Below are 20,863 nucleotides of genomic sequence, written 5' to 3'. Positions count from 1 at the left end.
GCCTCTAATCATCCACCCTTTTTCGGCGTAGCTCATTCTTCCGTCTCACCTGGGCAGTCCTCACAACTGCTCCCCCACCTCTCAATGTGCCGGCGCTGTTCAGCAGCTTGTCTGTGATATCTTCAACTTCCAGTGAATGGCCTCAAGACGCGTTGGCCAGAGCAAGGTACAGCAATGATGAGTCCGCATATCGCCCTGTCCAGTTCATCAATGCCCACACCTCTGTGCAAGCCTCACGATCCACTCTGAAAGAGTGGCCTTTGCTGCACACGACTGCAGACGGAGGAGGTGAGATGAGGCTCAGGACTGCGCTCACCGGAGATAATCCATATCTTAGCCGGGCTTAAGTGGACTTTAGCTGTCAAGCACCGACGTCACACATCAACTTCGGCTGCATGATCCTCGACGCACTGCAATTTGTGTTTGTTGACTGCACTCGATCCGTCATTGGTCAACAGGGTACTCTAGACACGGTTGTCCAGATAGCTTCATGTTCGGATTTGGCCATTTCTGACGTAAATGCACTATTTACGTATGCCGTCTGGACCCTGCCCGTCATGGTGGGAGACAGCATAGAGCGCAACCTGGAAGTTATGTACCAGACGACACACAAAGCTATTCTCCTCAACGACTCAAGACCGACATCGAACACAACATGGCACCCCGCGTCTTCCTTATCACTGGTACCTCGACCGGATTCGGCTAAGAGCTGGTCAAGGTTGTACTCAACAGAGTTGTTAACAATTAATCAGATCGACAGATTGATTCACGAACGAGCCAGGGCCTGGGACTGGCACCGCTTCACGGACCGTAATGTACAACGTGCATGCCCGAAACGGAATTCACTCAGCCGATCTGATTGATTGTTGACAACTCTGGTACTCGAGAATGGCGACCACGTCGTTGCTACAGCCCGCAACAGCTCAAAGCTGAAGTTTGACGATGCAAACGACTCCAACAGCCTCTTGGTCGACCTCGATGTCACCGACAAGAGCTCCATCGATAAGGCCTTCGAGGCTGCAGTCAAGAAGTTCAAGCGCGTCGATGCCGTTGTGAACAACGCCGGCTACGGTCTGAGCGGGCCCTTCGAGACACTCTCGGACAAGCAGCTCAGGCAACAGATGGACATCAACTTCTTTGGCTTGATCGATGTCACAAGAAAGGCTTTGGAGACTATGCGAGACCTGAAGACTGGAGGTGTGATCCAGCAGGTCACCTCTGTCGGAAGTACGACCAGTCTTGATGTGAATATGATAAGCTAACGGAGTAGGTGTACCTTCCTTCTCCATCTACTGCGCATCCAAGTGGGCAGTTGAAGGTTTCACAGAAGCGCTGTCAAAGGAGCTGAAGCCCGAGTGGGGCATCAAGCTCACATGCATCAAGCCCGGCGGCTTCCGAACTGACTGGACTGGCCGTAGCATGCAGTTCAGTGAAGTCAAGAACGACGTGTACGACCACATCGGCCCGAGGAGGAAGGCACAGAACAGGCATCACACGCAGCCTGGCGATCCAACAAAGGCCGCTAAGGTCTTTTACGACCTGGCTGTGATGGATGACCCTCCTCTCCGCAGCGCTTTAGGCACCGATGCGTACTAGGCTATGACCATCAAGTTCGACACATACAAGGAGAACGTGAACAATTTTTGAGCAGTGGACCAACAGCATCAATGTTGATGGCTACAAGGTACCCAGTTAGATGCAACACGACGTTGGAAAAACGAAAAACATAATAATACAGACGCTGTACCGTTCCAGTTGAGCAACTGCGTCGCATCGAGCGATACGAACGAATGTCATTTACAATCTCAAACACTGGTCGAAAGTCCACCTTGAGTGCCAGAGTATGCACTCGCTAACGCACATTGACATCACTACGCCTTGATCTAACTTATCCTTCTTACATTGTTCGGCAGGTGCTCTTTTTAGGACGGCATGGCGACAGAACAGGCGTTCAGTACCACGGCTCTGCTGTTGTGATCGCAGCCATGTTGCGCCCTACCCGTGGGCCTTGCATTCTCCGGGTCAAGTCCCGAAGAGCCTTCTGACCACGCGAGTCGTAAACCATGAGCACGGGTCGAATTTACCCAGTACTGCGAGATATGAAGTACAAGAGCCGACACTCTTACTCGCCCTGCCGACTACAGCAGCAATTCCTTGATCTCCTTGCACGACATGGCGTAGTGAACTCCGAACCATGGCACCAACTACAACATTGCACGTGGCGGTACTGTGTAGCCCTAAGATCGGCCATACTGCCTTGACGAAACCTGTGCGACTCGGAGACTCGGCAGTCCGAGCGCGACTTTCGCAAAGCATGCGGTTCTTACAGTATGCTATATCAGAGCAAATGGTTGCTGCTGGGATATAATGCTGATATCTACACAGAAAGTCCTCCTACCGCACACAGCCTGACAACGCATTTGGACCGTGCGCTTGGGCTTTCAGGAGGCCGATCCATTGCTTTAGCTGTCGGGCGTGTATATTGCAAGAGAAAATTGGGGGAATCAACAGCTGACTGTATGCTCACGAGAGTACTACATGTGTCTCATGACTAGACTGGAAGCCTCGAAAACAAACAGCGAGGCTTACGTCAATGGCCAGCAGTCAGGGGCCAGCAGTCAGCATTCATACCCAGTCCCTGTTATAGTACTTCACATACTATGAGAACAGTACCAGCGTTCGCAAAACTTGGCGACTGCTTACTGCTCGACTACGGCGCCCATCAACCGCTGCGCCTGCGTTCGCAACAGCTCAATGGCAGTGTCGTCATGACCTTACTTCTTGCCCACCTTTGGTATAAGTACATATCAATGGCTTCGATGGCATCTTCCTCTTTGTCCCCCATTACATCGCATGCGCCGAAGAGATCCTGTGTATACCCGAAGCTTGTCACAGTCCAAGGCCTTCCCTTTCCTAACAGCCATGAGTATCTCAACACTCATCACTCTTGCGACAGTTCTACCTCTTCTCTTCCGCTTCGGTCTCACTTCACCAATTCCGCAAGGTGACACAACCTACTACCCTTCCCCATATCCTGTTCCAGCGCCATGCTATGGGAACAACTCCTGGATCCATGATCCCAGCATCATCTACGAAGACGGTACCTACTGGCGCTTCTCCACAAGTGGCAACATAGCTGTCGCCACTGCACCATCCATCAAAGGGCCATGGACGTACAAGGGTCCTCTACTGCCCGCAGGCACAAAGATTCGAGTCGCTCCGGATCAAGATATCTGGGTACAACCCCTCTTTTCTACTGCGACCCCGCTCACCTGAGCGGCACCACTGACACTCTCCACAGGCACCATCAATCTCCAAGTTTGATGATCTTTACTACATCCACTACTCCGTCTCAACAATGGGCTCGCAAGCCTCTCAAATTGGCCTGGCAACCTCGTCCTCCCTCTCCGGCCCCTGGACAGACCACGGCTCGCTCAACCTCCCCCAACACCCAACTTACAACCTTATCGACCCATACATCTTCCAAGACTCGCCCTCTGATACCCTATACTTTACATTTGGCAGCTACTGGTCCGGTATCCAGCAATTCTCTCTCCCGTCGCACAACCATTTGATGGCACTCGATGGCTCCCAAGCTAAAATCCAGGATATTCAGACGCTTGTGACTAACTCCACAGCCGGTGCTGCAGTAGTTGAGGGCGCGACAACGTTCAAGCACGACTCCTTCTACTACCTTCTCTTCTCGGTGGGCGCGTGCTGCAACAGCCCCACCAAGCCGCCCTACCTCGCGCCGCCGGGTGACGAATACCGTGTCGCGGTGTGTCGAGCTGATGCTGTTACGGGGCCATATCTGGACAAAGAGGGGAGGAGTTGTAAGGAGCAGAATGGCGGCACGACGATCTTGGCTAGTCATGGGGATGTGTATGCGCCGGGCGGCCAGGGGGTTATGAGTCTGCCTGGAGATGACAGCAATGGGGGGAGGGATGTTATCTATTATCACTACGGTAAGTCATTGCTGTGAAGGGACAAGAGAATGATGAGTGGGCTAACAAGAGGAAGTGAAACCAAGTGTCGGGTTCGAGGCGGATCAGTTCTTCTTTGGGTGGAACTATCTGGAGTGGAGGGATGGTTGGCCTGTTGTGGTATGATGGAAGCTTAGCCGTGTATTTGTGAGGGTTACGACTTACGACGTTACGATGATATGATATCTGATGGCTGGCTAGCCGACGGGGGTCTAGGATGGGTGCTGTCTTTCGGTTGAGGGAAGCATCAGAGTATGATGTATTGTTGGCATTATTTTAGCATGTATCCGAGTGTATTGCATCCGTCATAAAGTATCGAGATGGCGATCTTTGATACTCCTGGCTCAATACGAAGGCGCTCGTATTCCTCGTAAGCTAGTGCAAGTTACGAGGCTTCGTGGTCTGCAAAACCAATTGCTTCCAACACAGTTAAAATGTCGATAAGAGACCGTCAGATTATCTACGCTTGACCATGTCGCATCCGCGGAGCACCCTGTGGCTCGTCGTGGCTCGTGCCGGGAGATGTGCTTTAAGTGGAGATCTGGCAGAAAGCTTATCTCGAGCACGACAAAGCTTGATTTTCGCTGTCAGCTCCTGTCTGCAGAGCCAATGTTCACCCTTCCATCACTCCAGCTGACGTTCTAATGATGGGCAAGAGCATTTGCCGTATCAGGTCATTTTACTGCCTTCCTGCAGCTGCCAGGCTTGAGGGTGGGTAAACAGGGCAGAGCTCGTGTGCTCCAGCCCCTTCAAATACCGAAGGCGTCTCACTAGTCCAATCACATGCTTTGCTCGAATTGATGCCGCGCAAGGGCCGGAACTGTGTTCCGAGCAGGGTGGGATGAGGATCTGAGGGACCTGTACATTCTCACAACGTATTTTGGCAACTGCAGCATAAAAAAATACGTAGACCGCGCGCAAGAAGGAAGAATTGTACGCAGCGGCGCGCGGTAAATTGACACATGAAACAATTGTGAATCACATCGATTAGCCCAAAAGACAGCGCCAGCGTAAGTGTGGCTAAACTCGCTCCTTGGCGCTCGTCATCCGTTCTTTCCGCTCACGCATCTCTGCAGCGACTCCACAGTGAATACCGGTTTGTACTGTGCTACACCAGTGTACAAGACCGGTCCCTGCGCTGCGAGCTTCTCCACTGCAAAGCCTCACCTCTCAGCCTCTTTTCGCGCCTCACTCGTCGCATTCTTTCGTGATCAGCACAAGGACGTTTGTGCGCCGCAAACATGTCCGATGCGGGGAAGCAGAAGGGGATGAAAAAGCTCTTTCACCCTTTCAACCACAAGGCCAGCGAGAAACTCCAGGATTTGCAGGAGAAGCTCGAGCATACTAAGCTGAGGGATGCGCATATCAGGGCTGTGCACGTCAGTCATAAAGTCGGCAAGTTCAAGAACTTGTTCAACACCAATCATCGCCATGACGAGGAACATGAGCAGGCCACGGATGCAAAGCGCACCCGTGTTGGAGAGAACCATCGATTCCACTCATTTGCACCCGAAAGAGAAGGCAACCTGGTGAAGTGGTACGTTGATGGCCGGGATTACTTCTGGGCTGTTGCCGAGGCGTTGGAGAAGGCGCAAGAGACCATCTACATCGCAGATTGGTGGTTATCGCCTGAGCTCTTCCTCAAGCGCCCTCCTTTCTATAACCAGAAATGGCGATTGGATCAGGTCCTCAAGCGCCGAGCCCAGGCTGGTGTGAAGATTTATGTTTCCGTGTACAAGGAGGTATGTGAAATGATAAGGTCACGGGTGCTGGCGAGTCTGACAAGTTCTAGGTCTCTGCTGCACTTACATGCAATAGTCAGCACACCAAGAAAGCCCTGAGTAGCCTCATCAAAGAGGGTGAGCCAGGGTATGGGAACATCAATGTGATGAGGCATCCAGATCACAATGTGTTCGAGAATGCCTCCGACATGACGTTCTACTGGGCGCATCACGAGAAGTTCATTGTCATTGATTATGCGATGGCTTTCATCGGGGGACTGGACTTGTGTTACGGACGATGGGACAACAAGCAGCATCCGCTGGCGGATGTGCATCCCTCCGGAATTCAGAACCAGATCTTCCCGGGTCAGGACTTCAACAACAACCGCATCTTGGACTTCGAGGGTGTAGAGGACTGGAAGTCGAACAAGCTTAACAAGCTCGAGTACGGTCGCATGCCATGGCACGATGTCGCTATGGGCGTCATTGGCCCGGCTGTGTATGATATCGCCGAACACTTCGCCCTCCGCTGGAACTTCGTGAAGCGTGACAAGTACAAGCGCGACGAGCGATACGACTGGATTACCATGGAAGGACGAGAAGGCGAGGACGAAGATCTTATCGGAGTACAAAGACCAAAATTCCCTGTCGGTGACTATGTACATCACCCAAAGACGCCACTCTCCCAGAAGAATCTGGACAACCGCGGCACAGTACATGCGCAGCTGGTACGAAGTAGCTGCGACTGGAGCATGGGAATCTTGCCCGAGGAACACAGCATTCAGAATGCCTACATCGGACTCATCCGGAACGCAAAGCACTATGTGTACATCGAGAACCAGTTCTTCATCACAAATACACGGAAAGATGACAGTAGTCCTGTCCACAACCAAATAGGAGCTGCTATTGTCGAGGCTGTCGTGAATGCCGGAAAGGAAGGTCGCAAGTTCCGAGTCATTATCATCATCCCAGCAATTCCAGGTTTCGCAGGCGATCTCAGAGACAACGCCGCTGCTGGAACTCGTGCGATCATGGACTACCAATTCAAGAGTATCTGCCGTGGCGAGGACAGCATATTTGAGCGCGTCAAGGCGCAAGGTGTCGACCCCAACGAGCACATCTTCTTCTTCAACCTTCGGTCGTACGATCGCATCAACGTCACTCCCACACTTAAGAAGCGTGAAGAGGAGTCAGGAACGTCGTACATGGACCTTGAGCAGGCCGAAATCGAGGAATTGGAAGCACCACTTGAGGACGGTGAAGAGGCACGTGCAAAGGCTGCGGAACTGAGGAAGAAGTTTATGGGTGAAGAGGCAGACGTCGGAAAGGGCGATCAAGGTGGCATAATCGATCCCGATTCGATAGCAGACGACGCCATGCTGAACGACAAGAAACCCAGCACCGAGGAGTGGGAAGGCGACCCAGAAGACGAAAAGAAGTACTTTTTCCAAGAAGAACTCTACATCCACGCCAAGCTCTGCATTGTCGACGACAAATACGTCATCTGCGGCTCCTCCAACATCAACGACCGCTCGCAACTCGGCCTCCACGACTCTGAGCTCTCGATCGTCCTGCAAGATAGGGACGAGATCGACACCGAAATGGACGGCAAGCCCTACAAAGCCGCCCGCCTCGCGCACGATCTGCGGTCCAACCTCTGGCGCGAACACCTCGGTCTCCTTCCCCTACAAGCCCTCGACGCCTCCGACGACCCTAATGCGCAACCCCCCGGCGAAAACTCCCCCAACGACCCCCAACCCGGGCCCGAAGCAGATTTCGTCTCCGACCCGCTCTCCCCCAAGCTCTGGGACGAGTGGTGCAATCGCGCCTCCACTAATACAGAAGTCTTCCGCACGCTCTTCCACGCGGATCCTGACGACAACATCCTCACCTTCGAGGACTACGATAACTTTACGCCGAACCCGAAGAATGACAAGGAGCACAAGCAAGGCCATTTGTACGATATGGTCAGACCGGTGGCGGAGATTAGGCAGGAGTTGGATCGAATCAAGGGGCATTTGGTCTGGATGCAGTTGAAGTTTATGGAGAAGGCGGATTTGGCGGAGAGGGGGTTGCAGGTCAACGCCTTCACTGAGTCTGTCTACACCTAGTATTGTGTTGTAGATGCAATTCTGTTTGGGTGTTGTTGGGTTATGGGTTTGTTTGTATGTGAGGATGATGTCATGCGCGACGATGGAGCTTTGGGTGGGTTGGGTTTTGTGTTGTGCTCTCACCAATGCTTCGGCATCTTTCTTGTTATCGTTATCAATATCATTACGGCGTAATTCTCATCCCTCTTTTTTTTTTCGCTTACACAACACAACACTGACCTAAAAATAAGAGTGAACAGCTTTTGTTTTGTAGCTAGCAATCTGCGTCAAGACCTCTTCAGTCTGACCGATCACCACTCATGTTACTCTAATACCCTCTAGACAGCAGAGTCCTTCTTAGCAAACGTCCTCGCAAGCGCCTCAATGCTATCTGCGACCCTCTTGAACTCATCCTTCTGCTCGCCCACAATCTCATTCACCACATCACTCGCGCTATCGTCGTCGCTGTTGCTCCACTGGATCTCTATAGTGTTGAAGTCGACCTTGACGTCCGCGCCGTAGATGTCCTTCGACGCGTTGGAGGGGAAGCCGCGGAGTGTGGAGACGAGGGAGAGGAGCTCTTTGACGTCGTCGCTCGGGTGTGATAGCAGAATGTACAGTTGAGATGGGTGGTATTGAGAGTGAAAAAAGCTTCGGCGGATTTGGACTTCAAGGCTTGGGAGGGGTGAGAGAGAGGCTTACGCGGGGACGTCCCCCTTCTTCTCGTCAGAGGTGCCGTTGTCAGATTTGTCGGTGCGGCGGATAGAGGCCGAACCGTTGTGGCTACGAATCACTTCAATCTGCTGTGTGGGTGTACCTTCGTCTGTCAGAACCTCGAAAACTCGCAAGGGTGAAGGAGTAACCTGCCGGAGAAGGGCTTGGAGAGCGTCATCTGGAACTCACTAGACGGGGGGAGGAGCCATTTGACGAGGCATTGTGAATGTACGTAGAGTATATAGAGAGACGGGCTGGGATGTTTTGAAGCCTAAGAGTGTGTTGAAAGCTTTGAGAAGTTGAAAGTGTTCAATGGAGGGGTTGTGTGCGGTATGCTGTCATTTTGTAGCGCTCGATATGCAGGTACAAGCTCGTCGTTGCTATCTTCAGTCTTGATATCATGATGAAGCTTGCCCACATACGTGCTCCGCCATTTGCGCTTGGAGCTAGGGTTTGGACCTCGATTGGTGTACCTGGAACTCGGAGCCGCATAAAGTGCACTTGCGTCGTCGCGGGACAGTTTGTTGCGTGTGATGAAAGAGTGAATCGCGTGCTCACGTTCATGACATCACCGTCGGGGATCTTTCACCACAAGAGGATACGTGGAGCATTGCGACAACATACCGCTTGCATGAAACACCAATGTACAAGTATAAATTTGATACATATACAAGAGACGAAATAGAGTGGAAATGGGAGACTAACCATACTCAATCCACATCATCTGCACCTTCGAAAATAGCGACACCAAACGGCCTTAACCACTTGCTGCCCTCACTATCCTCAATGGCAACAGTGAGTCTCTCAATGCCCGCTATCTTGGAAGTGTAGGTAGCAGTCGCACCCGAGACCTCAATCGAGCCCAGTGTGGCACCCTTAACAGTGAATGCCGGCTTTACGAAACCAGCAGCCAAAGCACCGAGATCGATCTTGACAGAAGAAGAAGGTGCAACAAACGCATGAGGATCAGCCATGAAATTGAGGTAGCCTTCGATGACATCGTAGCCCTCACCGCCCGTTGAGCCATCCCACCAGTCCGCAATGCCATCACCATCTGCATCCCACGAAGCGCTCCTCTTCACGGTGGGGAAGTCCTCGAGACCGCCAACATCCTTTGGGTTATCAATGATACCCTTCTTTCCGCCAACACTGCCAGTGTATGTCGCGGTACCGGCAAGAGTCTCGTTGATGATGCGCTTATCGTGGTCGTCTTGGACGGGCTGTGATACACCACTGTCGCTGAGCACGCGTTTGTAGGCCTCAGAAGCAGATTGAGTTTCCACAAAGCTTTCAAAGAACGGCTTGTTGACAAACTTCTGATAGGTGACGTTGTTGATCGTCACATCAGCCCAACACGCGACATTAGTAGTCTTGCCAGTGCCGTCACCGACATACTGCTCGCTAGCCTCGTCAAAGACACCTGGCATAGCATTGCCAGCACAGTAGTACGACTGCGAACCTGGCATGTCGTCTTCGTACTGTGCGCGGAGAGCATATGTAAGCTTAGACGAAGGACCTTGCTTGTACAAGTTGGACACGAACTGGCCCTGATATGCCCCGCCGTCAGTCACACGTCCGCCGAAATTGTACACGACATTGTTGCGAATGTCGAGCTTGCCGGCGAAAGCAGCATTGTCGTCGACACCACCGGCCATACTCCAGCTGCGTCCCTCGGCATGCGCGATCAGGTTGTGGTGGAAAGATCCGACTTCGCCACCAATCGAAGCAGCATAACCGTGAGCAGTTCCTGCGGGGTAGTTCTTGTGTCCTGCGATGTTGAGAGGTTCACTGATCATATTGCGCTGGAAAGTGATGTTGTTAGCGTCGCGAGAAGAGAAGGCTTCGTCGATTGTCCAGCCCATGCTGCATCGGTCTAATATGGCATGATTGGAACCTTGCATACCCATGCCATCAATCGTCTGATTTGAAATGGTACCTGGGCGTACGCGGATGTGGCGCAAAATCATATCGGTAGCACCAGTAAGACCAAGTGGGAAGCCCTGGATGACCACACCCTTCCCAGGTGCTGTCTGACCGGCGAGAGTAACGTACTGGCCGCTGATCGAGATGCGAGATTTCGTCGTTATGACACCGCCAACATCGAAGACAACAACGCGAGGGCCAGTGGCAACAGTCAAAGCGTATCGAAGTGTTCCCTCATCCGAGCTGTCTTCAAGGGAGGTCACGTGAATGACCTTTCCACCTCTTCCACCACGAGCAAATCGACCGTAGCCTTCGGCGTCAGGGAACGCAAGCTGAGCCGCACGGAAAGTGAAGACTCGGCCAGCGTATGTACCGTTGCTAGAAACTACATCGACGCGCCAGTAGTAGGTTGCTTGAGTGTTGATGTCGTTCAGGGTTGTGCTTGGCTTCTCGAGGCCCGTTGCAACGCTCTTGAGCTCGGTGGGCGAAGTACCGAGGTAGACATTGTAAGTAGCACCCGCAGCTTTGGCGGTTCTCCAAGATGCAGAGATGTCATTGTTGTTCTCGAGCGGTACAACTCTTTCATCGCGGTGAACTGGAGTGGGAAAGCTGATCTGGTTCTCGAGGGACGGACTGTCAATCTCGAATCCGTTCAAGAATGCTCGGCCATCTCCGGCAGTATCAGGGGTGTACATGATCTCAACTGCTTGACCCTGAATTGTAGTGAATGTTATGTAGGATGAAGCAGACTCCCAGATGTTGTCGATACGGATTGACTGTTTGACGCCTTTAGCTGCCTCTTTGCCATTGACTGTCACTGCCAAGGAGGCTGTGGCCTTCAGTGCATCCCAAGCGTTGTGCCAAGCCAAGATGGAATGTTCACCTGCTGGTAATCCAGAAATGCTCAACTTGATGGCGACTCCTCCGACATTGTCTCCGTTGTCGGCTACGGTCGAGATTCCTTCGCCAACGACGCGTTCGCCTAGAGAGGTGATGATACGAGAGTATACGGCCTTGTTCCAGTTGCCGTTGAGTTTGCCAATCGCTGCAGAAAGGGTGAACGACAGACCAGTATTGTTGGGTTCAAGTGTAGACGATGCGCCTTCTGCTATGGTCCATGTAGTGTAGTCGGTGTCGCCAGTATCGCGAATCTTTGCTGGATTGAGGCGGACACGGACATTAGAGGTGGGTACTGCGGGTGCAGTCTCGTTTGCTTGCCGGCCGCTGAGACTGGTTGGAAGCGCCGAAGCCGCTGCCAGCAGAATGCTGGTCCAAAAGAAGGATTTCATGGCTTAGTATGAGCCTGTTAGTAACGAACGTGGTGCTTGGAAGCCAACAGCGAGGAAGAATATAAACAGGCTCCCAGCGCCAGAATAAGAAGGAAATGAGAGTTGAAGCGCAGAGGATGGGTTGGAGGATGATGTTTGACCGAGCGTAAATTGTGAACCACACCAAGCGATCCGCTTCATCTTGCTCAAGAGTTCGATTGACGGCAGAGATTGATGGATAGCCGTTACTAATTATCGAAGTTAGCCCGAAACATTCAGGAGGATCCGCATCTGGAGTTTTCTCTCGCGCACCTTACTATAACGCTGTTAGCCCGTCGATATTGGGAAGAAGACGTTGGGCGCTTATGCGGGTAATGATTCTGAAACACGGCACCCACATTTTGCTCAGCCTCGTATTGGCGTTCTGTTTCCGCGAACGAGCGTCGTGAAAACAATTCGAAGCGGGCTCGAAGATTTGTAGGATCGTTGTCAATAGTGCGAGGCGATACTGAACTATCTCTTGCATGATTTGTTCCACAAAGCGAACCGTAGGTGGTGTGCTCGAGCTACAAAGCCCCCTTTCAGTATGCACTATGTCATTTTGCAGTCGCAAAGCGAACTGCATGCATGTCTCTCTCTGTATGAGTTTGTCTGTGACCTGTAAGCTTAGCCGAGAGGGTACAATACCACCACGAAGCAGGTCGAGCTTACCCACTCACCCACTCACCTACTCAACCTCAAGTTCCTGACTTGTTCTCCTTCAACTCCGCGACTCTCGGGCGTTGCTCCTGAAGTTCCAGCCCAATAACGCTCATTCGGCCTCATGAACCTGCTTGCCTGTTTGTCCGCATCTGGGCTATGCATTTCGTAGACCGGACTGGAGCCTCCAATTTCGGACATTGCAGCTTCTGGTAGTGCCTCGTGTGTCAATGCTACTGAAGTACTTTGTGACTGGTGTGAAAGGTGCTATGAGGTGTGCATAAGGACTGGGACATGTTGCGGAACGTCGTGATTACGGTCGCGACGATGCTGGCGCCTTCGCTTGACGAAAATAACGACCCCTGCAATGATGATGAGGAAGACAATCCCGATACCAACAGACAGACCAACGAGAACACTGTTGCCAATGCTCCATCTGAGCTATTTCCCTTGGACTGTGTAGCGGCCGATGCGGACGAGCTCGGCGCGGGCGTTACTGTGGTCGTGGAGGTACCTTGGGGGTGCACACAATCCGGTGGCAGACGATACTGTCGTAACAATTGGGGAGATTGATGCTGAAGTAGCTGACGTTGCGGATGATGTTGACGCTGTTGAGATCGATGCAGAATCAGAATCCTTTACATGTCAACAAACCAAAGTCAAGCAGGACAGAAGAAAGTCTGTGTGCTATGCTGGTGGTGACAAACGAAAACCCTGAAAAGTGAACCAGCTTCGAGGCCTGTTCGTGCAATGTCAGCTGGAACTTAAGTAGTAAGATGGACGAGGAGAAACTTCTGAAGGGTTTGATTAACCATTAGGGTCAGTGAGCCCCTTCACGGGCTGTCGTCCTGGAGAAAGTAGAGCTATCGTGAAGAGTGTAAAAAACTTATGTATCTCTGCTCGGGTAATCCTCTACGTGTAGGGGGCATTTGAGCCGCAAGCCTCGAACTGAGCACATTCAAGAAGTGACATGGAAGCTTTCATGCATAGCGAAGACCGACGGACCTCAGCATCTTAGGCCTTCTAATACAAACACGCTATTGGCTGACGCTTCGCGACATGATCCAACGACCTTTCGTAGTTCTTTGTTCTACCTTGCGCCCCTTTGCAAGGGCGGACTGCGTAGTTGCTATGCGGACAGCTTGTGCGCTTCCGGCAAAATTTATAGCAACGACAAACGGAAGGTCAGCTTCTTCCGGTGGAATCATTGGAAAGGATCTTAGCTTCGGATTGTGTCATGCGACTATATTTCAGCGCCAATTGTCTTCATTTCTAAAGTTAGTAGTGATGAAGCCGCAAAATACCATCAATTGCGCTGCACGCACAGGCTGAAGGACATACAGGACAACCACTGCACAGCAATACTGTGGGGACGCGATTGTGAGTCGTTGTAAGTGGAGGGATTCTGTGAAGGCGAGGTTGGGAAGGTATCGTGCTGGTGGTGCAGTTGCGTCATCGCCAAGTGGGCACGTGCGGCGCCCTTCGAGTTGAGAAGCGACTCCTGTATGGTCACCAGCAAGTTGCCTTTGCGAAACCTCTCAACTGCAATACTAAAGTTGGTACAATGGTTTGAAAAGAAGAGGCATGAGAAGTGATGCCAACTGCTATCTACAGCAGTACTGTACCTTTTTGGTCAGTGTAGCGCAGCGGGGCTGAGCTGTGTGCCTCACACTGAGCAAGAGACTGCAACATATACTGAGTGCTTCTTTGCATCTACATTGCTCAACCATGTTGGTTGAATGTTCTTGGATTCAGCAGCATATATGAGGCTTGATGAGAGGGCAAAACCGGCCCTGCATATGCACACAAAGAGGGGAATCACTTGCAATTGCCATCTTAGAGTCTGCCTGAAGCGCTTGTTCTTGAACTTGCTCCTGCTGAACACTCTCTTCTTTCTGCTAATGGCACCTACCATGAAGCCCTTCTCATCCATATTGTATGTGTTCACAGGCTCAATGCCATGTTTAGTGATTTGGGCCTGCAGCATATTGAAGTAGTGCTTGTACTTTATGCCAGAGTCAGCCTTGTGGCAATTGCGGTCCATAGCAGAGGTCCAGCAAGGTGTGAGCTAGTCATTGTGTGTGTTGATGAACCAAGACACCCAGCTCTCAGAGATATCTAGTTTGGCAATATGTATTGCAAAATTCTGGATCATTTCTCTTGCGGGTGGTAAGAAACGCCCAGTCAAATTGTCTATGTACTGTATAAGTTCATCCTCTTGTGCCGGGCTGAGTTTGCGGCGCAACACAACAGAGTCCGCACGCAATGCATTCATACCTCAGTGGTTGCGCAACAATGTTAAATGATCAATACTGTGATTGTCAGCAATATTTTAAGTAAAGTTCACCGGCTGCATCAGCTGCGTCTGCATCTTCAAGCGCATTCTCATCAACAGTGTGGCATTGAGTTAAGGTGTTGAGGATTTAGGGTATTTTGGTGATTGCGTGCATTGCTGACCGCGTGCATCGAGTGTACCCCGCTGTCCCTGTACCGTACCCACTCGACCGGTTTGGCCGAATATTCCGTGCCTCAAGCGGCACCTCGAGGTAGTATCAATATCGCACTTCTTCAGCGACAACAGAGAGTTGGTATCAACTATTGACATGCCAACTTCACCCCATGGTGCCATGTTGCCGTTCCTTCTTCTTGGTCTGCCCTATGGCCTAATGCAAAACAGCAGAAGTGGATTGGGAGATCTGCAGTGGACCGCAAGGCCTTGCGTTCGCTTTCGGTTACGGTTCTTAGTGCAGTCCTCTCCAGACCCGCATCTACCGTATCTCCACTATATATACGGCAAATACGGTAGCATGGATGTTGAAACGTGGGCTCATGACCTATATAGCTTCCTGAGCATACAGTCAGCTAATCACATTTGCTTCTTCAGCGCAACACATCATGTCTTCGTTCGAGAACAAGGTCGTTATCATCACCGGCTGCAGTAGCGGCATTGGCCTTGCAACCACACAGATTCTCCTGGCGCGGAAAGCCAAGGTTTTCGGCATCGACATCTCTCCGTTCAAGCAAGAGGTCGACAGCGCAACATTTACCTTCCATCAAGTTGATCTCACAAAGCGCAATGCCGCCGACGAAGCTGTAGCTGCCTGTGTGCAGAAGTATGGCCCAAAGATCGATGTTCTAGCAAACGTTGCAGGCGTCATGGATGCCTTCGGCAGTGCAGACACAGTAAAAGAGTCGGAGTGGGAGCGCGTGCTGAGCATCAACCTGACGGTTCCTGTGCGGTTGATGGCTGCTGTTCTGCCGAGTATGAAGGAGCACAAGGGGGGTGCTATCGTGAACGTTGCGAGTAAAGCGGCTTTGTCAGGAGCCGTTGCTGGTGTTGCGTACACTGCTAGTAAGCATGGTCTTGTGGGAGCGACGAAGAACGTTGCATGGAGATTCCACAACGAGGGTATCCGCTGTAATGCGGTGCTGCCAGGCGGTAAGAGCTACCTGAGAATATCATTATGCTGGAGTCTAATCATTGTGAAGGTGTAGCAACGAACATTCAGACCTCAATCCAAAGAGAGAACTGGGACATGCCAGCCTACATGGCTTCATCGTACGTATGCACTGGAAGGCTGTGTGAGACTGTACTGACATTGCCAGTGATGTCATTGGGTTGCACACTCCTCGCGACGCTCAAGGCGTACCGCAAGTAGACATTAGTCCGGAAGACGTTGCCAACGCAATCGTGTTCCTTGCGTCGGACGAAGCGAAGAAGGTGAACGGTGTGCTTATGCCAGTTGACAATGCCTGGTCTGCAATCTAGATACAAGAGTGGAAGCATGTCAAAGGATGTGAACGAAATACACTGATTGTCGATCTTGTACGATCATAGTACATCTTGGTCATTCTTCTTGGCGGGCAGCGGAGGAGGATCATGAAAGCGTATCGGCACTTGCCTTTCGCGATTGACCGTTAACTTGAAGATGTCGTGCCTTTGATATCCGCCAACAACGTCGTGGTACTGTTTGCCCTCCACACAATCTGCCAGGTGGAGATCCGCGTACAAGATGCCTTCTTGTTTCTGTAAGAAGTTCACTTCTTTCCTCTCTCCTGTTGAGCTATCAATAGTGAATCCAGGTATGAGCGCGCCAGTAGGGTCCAGGAACATAGTGGCTCCACGCTGTGATGTCTTGAGTACGTTTGTAATGTACTCAGCATCCGGAGCTCCGGCAGCGATGATCTCGATAGCCTGCTCGTCAAGATGTCCGCTACAGAGCACGCCGAAAGCTTTCGCTTCAAAACAATGTGCCGCAGCTCTGATGCGATTGGCTGCAACGTTGTCGTAGTTATTCCCCTTCGTCTCTTGCGCCGAGGTAGGATCTGAAACTCGAGTCGGCCAGACAGCGGGCCACGTTGAGATGTGCAGTTGCTCGGCTTCTGCAATGAGGCTGTATCTGGCAAGCGGGTTTGTGTTCTCGCCGCAGATCAGATTTCCAATGTTGCCATAAGGCGTCTCGATGACCTTGAGACCGTGACCATCTCCAGGAGCCCAGGTCAGCTTCTCGAAGAATGTGGGCATGAGTTTGCGGTGGAGGTTGAGGACTCGACCATCGGGGCCAATGAAGATGTTGGAGTTGAAAAGCGTTCCTGAACTGTAGCGAGTCCTCTCAGAGATGCCAACATTGAGATACGTCTTGTTTTCTTGAGCAGCAGACTGAAGAGCTCGAATCTCTTCGCCATCTGCAAGCACTGATTGCTCTGCCATTCGTTTGAACAAATCGTGATTCTGAGTTGGTGCACGCAGAGCACTCCATACCGGAAATGCTGGAATGAAAGTTTCGGAAAATATGACAAGGTTTGCTGAGTTCTTCGAGGCAGTCTTGATGAATGAAACCGCCTTCTGCGTGGTGGCTTTGGCAGAAAGAAAGACAGGCGCCGCGTGGCAGGCAGCTACGCGGATTGGCCTTGCCATGATCCAGTTGATCTTAGGATAAAGAAACAAAAGGGTAAGATCTGTTGTGAATCAAGCAGCGCGCAGCAGCGAGGACTCCTGGCCCCATCCTGAGGCTACAAGCTACCCCGCAACAGCCGGATGACCTCCGCCATATCCATCATCTCCGCACTTGATTCAACATCATGCGTGTAAAGTCTCTTGAAGCCTGCTTTCATTTGCGGTCATTGTATACAAATCAGGAGCGAGTGCAGCAGTGACCGATGTCTATGGAGTGATGAAGCATCAAACATTCTCGGTAAATGAGCAGAAAGTGCGTCTCAATTGGAGCCCCATTTGACGCGTCTCTAGCGCGAAACCCTGCACGCTCACCGTCCACGCTTTACTTTCGTCGTTCGTTCATCGAAAGTCATCATGTAATATCGCAAGGTCTGAGATGACCGATATGGTGTGGACTCGGATCGATATCAGAAAGATTTGCCCTTGAATAAAGCTCGGAGCAACGAAGTCCTGATAGCGTACGAAATGAACGGAGAGCCCTTGGGGCGAAAGCGGGGTGTTCTAGTACGACTCGTTGTGCTGGACTGGTTTGGAACAAACAGCACCAAATGGCTGTGCAAGATGTCGTTGCGCAAAGGAAGAGCGCTAGATCCCTACACGACGCGATTCTACAATACCGAGGACCAAGATGATCCTTAGTGCTGGATGAAGCCAATTTGGGGTGTCGATATTAATTCGACTATTGTTCACCATACGACAGACACTATCCTGCACAACTCAAAAGTGGACGTTGAAGGTTGGGCATGGAGTCATGGTGGCGTAGCAAAACTCAAAATCAGCTTTACTGGTGGCGATACTTGGTACGGAACGGAATTGAATCTTCGAGTTGACTTCCGCTGGCAGAAGTTCACGTTGCAGCTCGCCCTGGAATCATGTGAGCACATGCTGGTGGCACTGGCGACTTCCATTGGCAGCAAGTCGCAGGCCCTGGGCTGAAGATGAAACCATGCACACCTGGTCAACTTCAAAGTTGAAAGTTGAAGAGGCTGAGAGAATGTATTACATCGACATACTTCACCAATCTGCATCAATCTGTTTGTAGAGTTTGTCGAACTCCCTTAAAAGCGCAACACCATCGTCCAGCCTTGGCCACTGTCTCTCTTTTGGTACGGTATCAGGACATCCGTTTTCTACCCATTCTGCGTACCGTTCGTAGAGTTCAGCTGCACTCCTAGCCCTTAGTCCATAGTCCTTTTGCCAATCAGGCCAGTCCCAGCCAAGCTCCGTCAATTTGTCGGTTGCATGTTCGTGATGCACGATCGTAATAGGCCCGTCAAAAGAGTAACCGGATTGAAGATATGGTCCTGGGGCGGCAAGCCTCAATTCGCCCTTTTCGCCGTTGATCGTCCAAACGAGACCTGGCTCATCTTTGAACTGTGGACCAAGGCGGAATGTTGCCAGGAGAGTTGCCCCCGGAGCCACAACGCCTTTGTTATTCTGAAGAGTACCGTGGACCGATAGGAAATCAGGGACGTCTGACTTTACGCTCCCTGCATCCTGTCCATTTGCGCCAACGACTTTGAGCGAAGGGCGTTGTATCTGTCCAAGAGCATGGAAGTCTTGCCAATCACCGAGTACTTCGTGCACGAAGTCGATCAGATGACCGTAATAGATGTTGATCGGATGGCCGCCAACCTTACGATCGGCGAAATACGTCAGACGCTCTGGCACACTGTCTCGTGGCATGAGATTTCCATACGTGCGGACCTCACTATTGAGCACTTTTCCGATGACTCCAGTCGCTAAGATCTCTTTCAAACGCAGTGTGAGAGGCGCCACACGTCCTTGGAGACCAATTATGCTGTTCGGATACGGTTGGCCCCGTGTCAACTCGACTGCTTTTGCGAAATTCTCTGTGAGCGGCCATTCGATGAACACACCTTTGCCTGCACGGACACTTGGCTCGACCACGGGGAAGTGTACATCGGCACGCGTATTGACAACGACCAGGTCGATGTCTGGGTCAGCGGCGAGCTTTGATGGATCACCATATGCTTTGACATCTTTTGAGAGCTTGAAAGTGGTCTTTGCTGTTTCGGCAGCCTCGACGGATGAGTTGAGTAGTGCGACCAGCTCGTAGCGCTCTTTGCCTCGAGTGGAGAGAAGATAGGGAAGATGGGCGTCCGCGGCCCAAGTGACCTTTGCAGAGGCTGAGAGACCGACGAGAGCAACGCGTATGGGTGCCATGGAATCGATTGTGGTGATACAGACTTAGCGGAAATCAAGGCAGTCTTTATGCCTGCTTGCGCAGTGCAATTGCTGACGCTTTGGACTTGCATCATCTAGGCTGTCAGCACTGCACAAACAAGCGGTACGCAAGGCTAGCACTGGCTTACCAATACCGAGGTAATGGACCAATTAATGATCTGCATTCTACCAGTAATGCCCATTTATTACCAATCCAACCCAAGCACGACATCTGTACTTCTTCCATCAGAATGAACAAACTCTTACCGTATTCGAATATCTCAGTCTCTTTTACGGGACCATGAAAGACAACAGCTTCTGCGTTATGCCACTGTATGACATCGAACACGTTATTCTTTTGACGGACGATCAGCAAGAGGCCCTGGCAAAAGCATTCACATCGATCCACTGCAAGCGCTTCCACACACCATCTTTCTTCATCAATGTTCGCTTTACGGATGTATCGTCATAGGAGGTCTACAGAGACGAGGTCCTACGATACTAAAACTGCGCTATCTTGACAACTCTAGCCAGCGAATATCGCACGAGAGGACAGTATGGTGAACAATGTCGGGGGCTTATGAAGGCGTTGGATCAGATCGTAGTTCCTGAAAGCGTGAACTTCCTCTTAAATATCTGTGGAATTCCATGAACGCCTCAAGAGGTCCGAATATAAACAAATCCATCAGTCGAGGATCGTATAAAGAACCGCCATTCACATTGGCAACGCTTGTGCCCTTAGATGGCGTGATGCGTCGCATCTCCTGAATCAGATCTTTGAGCTGCTCCAACAACCTAGCCCTGCTTTCTTCATGGCATTTGACCCATCCAATACCATCAGATGGAATCCTGTCCATAATGATGTATGTTCAGCTGTGATGTTCGAGGGCACCACGCACTTGAGGGATTGGGGTCGGTGTGTTCGGCGACGAAGCGCATGGTAGATGCTTCGCTGAGATGCGTGCTGCGTCCATGTTTTACACAGGTAGTCTTCGAAAGAAACAACATGGTCCTAGAGTGCTTTCAGAAGCGCTTTAGTAACTTGATGGCGAGTAGGGTGAGGTAGCAATTGATATTGGACGCGTTCACAGGTCGCGGCTTCAGGAGGCGCGTCTCCAGACATGTCGCACAGTAGAGGGAGGGAAGCTAGGGCTTACACTTCATAGCTCGCAACTTGCGCCTTTCGAAAGTATGTGACAAAAACATGATTGTGTCTATGATCGAGAGGTGTCGTGGCTGTTCAGCCCTCGAACGCGTGAGTTGCAGCAGCGCACAGACCCCAACTCCAACTTTCTTTGCCGGACAATCTGTCTCCAACGTC

The 20,863-nt window shown here is 51.4% G+C and overlaps 12 protein-coding genes across 12 annotated transcripts; 7 read left to right on the top strand and 5 right to left on the bottom strand.

Annotated features, from left to right (window-relative positions):
• Positions 1-557: 557 nt before the first annotated feature.
• BU25DRAFT_490223 (NAD(P)-binding protein) lies at positions 558-1,926 on the top strand (the record flags this gene model as incomplete). Its single annotated transcript, XM_033711481.1, has 4 exons — positions 558-683; positions 753-815; positions 888-1,227; positions 1,271-1,926. 4 exons carry the CDS (start codon positions 558-560, stop codon positions 1,594-1,596), a joined length of 855 nt encoding a protein of 284 aa, XP_033563324.1. The 3' UTR covers positions 1,597-1,926.
• Positions 1,927-2,056: 130 nt separating this feature from the next.
• Positions 2,057-2,643, top strand: BU25DRAFT_409602 (uncharacterized protein). The gene is made up of 2 exons (XM_033706089.1): positions 2,057-2,328; positions 2,386-2,643. Exons 1-2 carry the CDS (start codon positions 2,195-2,197, stop codon positions 2,513-2,515), a joined length of 264 nt encoding a protein of 87 aa, XP_033563323.1. The 5' UTR covers positions 2,057-2,194; the 3' UTR covers positions 2,516-2,643.
• Positions 2,644-2,853: 210 nt separating this feature from the next.
• On the top strand, positions 2,854-4,135 carry BU25DRAFT_390229 (glycoside hydrolase family 43 protein; the record flags this gene model as incomplete). Its single annotated transcript, XM_033704559.1, has 3 exons — positions 2,854-3,237; positions 3,302-3,965; positions 4,021-4,135. The coding sequence occupies 3 exons, from the start codon at positions 2,854-2,856 to the stop codon at positions 4,107-4,109; spliced, it is 1,137 nt and encodes a 378-aa protein (XP_033563322.1). The 3' UTR covers positions 4,110-4,135.
• Positions 4,136-5,085: 950 nt separating this feature from the next.
• BU25DRAFT_27206 (phospholipase-like protein PldA) lies at positions 5,086-7,974 on the top strand. Its single transcript, XM_033701835.1, has 2 exons — positions 5,086-5,725; positions 5,776-7,974. The coding sequence occupies exons 1-2, from the start codon at positions 5,225-5,227 to the stop codon at positions 7,813-7,815; spliced, it is 2,541 nt and encodes an 846-aa protein (XP_033563321.1). The 5' UTR covers positions 5,086-5,224; the 3' UTR covers positions 7,816-7,974.
• A 158-nt stretch (positions 7,975-8,132) lies between these two features.
• BU25DRAFT_430426 (uncharacterized protein) lies at positions 8,133-8,686 on the bottom strand (the record flags this gene model as incomplete). Its single annotated transcript, XM_033708602.1, has 3 exons — positions 8,133-8,388; positions 8,497-8,611; positions 8,662-8,686. The coding sequence occupies 3 exons, from the start codon at positions 8,684-8,686 to the stop codon at positions 8,133-8,135; spliced, it is 396 nt and encodes a 131-aa protein (XP_033563320.1).
• A 532-nt stretch (positions 8,687-9,218) lies between these two features.
• On the bottom strand, positions 9,219-11,949 carry BU25DRAFT_390222 (polysaccharide lyase family 1 protein; the record flags this gene model as incomplete). Its single annotated transcript, XM_033704558.1, has 1 exon — positions 9,219-11,949. Exon 1 carries the CDS (start codon positions 11,718-11,720, stop codon positions 9,219-9,221), a length of 2,502 nt encoding a protein of 833 aa, XP_033563319.1. The 5' UTR covers positions 11,721-11,949.
• Positions 11,950-15,229: 3,280 nt separating this feature from the next.
• BU25DRAFT_409594 (NAD(P)-binding protein) lies at positions 15,230-16,316 on the top strand. The gene is made up of 3 exons (XM_033706088.1): positions 15,230-15,837; positions 15,888-15,957; positions 16,005-16,316. The coding sequence occupies exons 1-3, from the start codon at positions 15,294-15,296 to the stop codon at positions 16,165-16,167; spliced, it is 777 nt and encodes a 258-aa protein (XP_033563318.1). The 5' UTR covers positions 15,230-15,293; the 3' UTR covers positions 16,168-16,316.
• BU25DRAFT_409593 (nitrilase) lies at positions 16,137-17,353 on the bottom strand. Its single transcript, XM_033706087.1, has one exon. The coding sequence runs from the start codon at positions 17,314-17,316 to the stop codon at positions 16,231-16,233; it is 1,086 nt and encodes a 361-aa protein (XP_033563317.1). The 5' UTR covers positions 17,317-17,353; the 3' UTR covers positions 16,137-16,230.
• A 266-nt stretch (positions 17,354-17,619) lies between these two features.
• Positions 17,620-18,330, top strand: BU25DRAFT_27140 (uncharacterized protein). The gene has a single exon (XM_033701827.1). The coding sequence runs from the start codon at positions 18,001-18,003 to the stop codon at positions 18,289-18,291; it is 291 nt and encodes a 96-aa protein (XP_033563316.1). The 5' UTR covers positions 17,620-18,000; the 3' UTR covers positions 18,292-18,330.
• Positions 18,331-18,369: 39 nt separating this feature from the next.
• Positions 18,370-19,542, bottom strand: BU25DRAFT_338204 (oxidoreductase family protein; the record flags this gene model as incomplete). The annotated part of the gene is made up of 1 exon (XM_033702713.1): positions 18,370-19,542. One exon carries the CDS (start codon positions 19,540-19,542, stop codon positions 18,370-18,372), a length of 1,173 nt encoding a protein of 390 aa, XP_033563315.1.
• A 253-nt stretch (positions 19,543-19,795) lies between these two features.
• On the top strand, positions 19,796-20,185 carry BU25DRAFT_409592 (uncharacterized protein). Its single transcript, XM_033706086.1, has one exon. It carries the CDS (start codon positions 19,844-19,846, stop codon positions 20,012-20,014), a length of 171 nt encoding a protein of 56 aa, XP_033563314.1. The 5' UTR covers positions 19,796-19,843; the 3' UTR covers positions 20,015-20,185.
• On the bottom strand, positions 19,985-20,664 carry BU25DRAFT_27144 (uncharacterized protein). Its single transcript, XM_033701829.1, has one exon. It carries the CDS (start codon positions 20,397-20,399, stop codon positions 20,121-20,123), a length of 279 nt encoding a protein of 92 aa, XP_033563313.1. The 5' UTR covers positions 20,400-20,664; the 3' UTR covers positions 19,985-20,120.
• Between the last annotated feature and the right edge of the window lie 199 nt (positions 20,665-20,863).

This window comes from Macroventuria anomochaeta (assembly GCF_010093625.1).
Source record: "Macroventuria anomochaeta strain CBS 525.71 unplaced genomic scaffold BU25scaffold_11, whole genome shotgun sequence".
NCBI classification, from domain to species: domain Eukaryota; kingdom Fungi; phylum Ascomycota; class Dothideomycetes; order Pleosporales; family Didymellaceae; genus Macroventuria; species Macroventuria anomochaeta.
The sequence above is the reverse complement of the archived record's forward strand: the minus strand, read 5'-3'. Positions and strand labels throughout refer to the sequence as shown.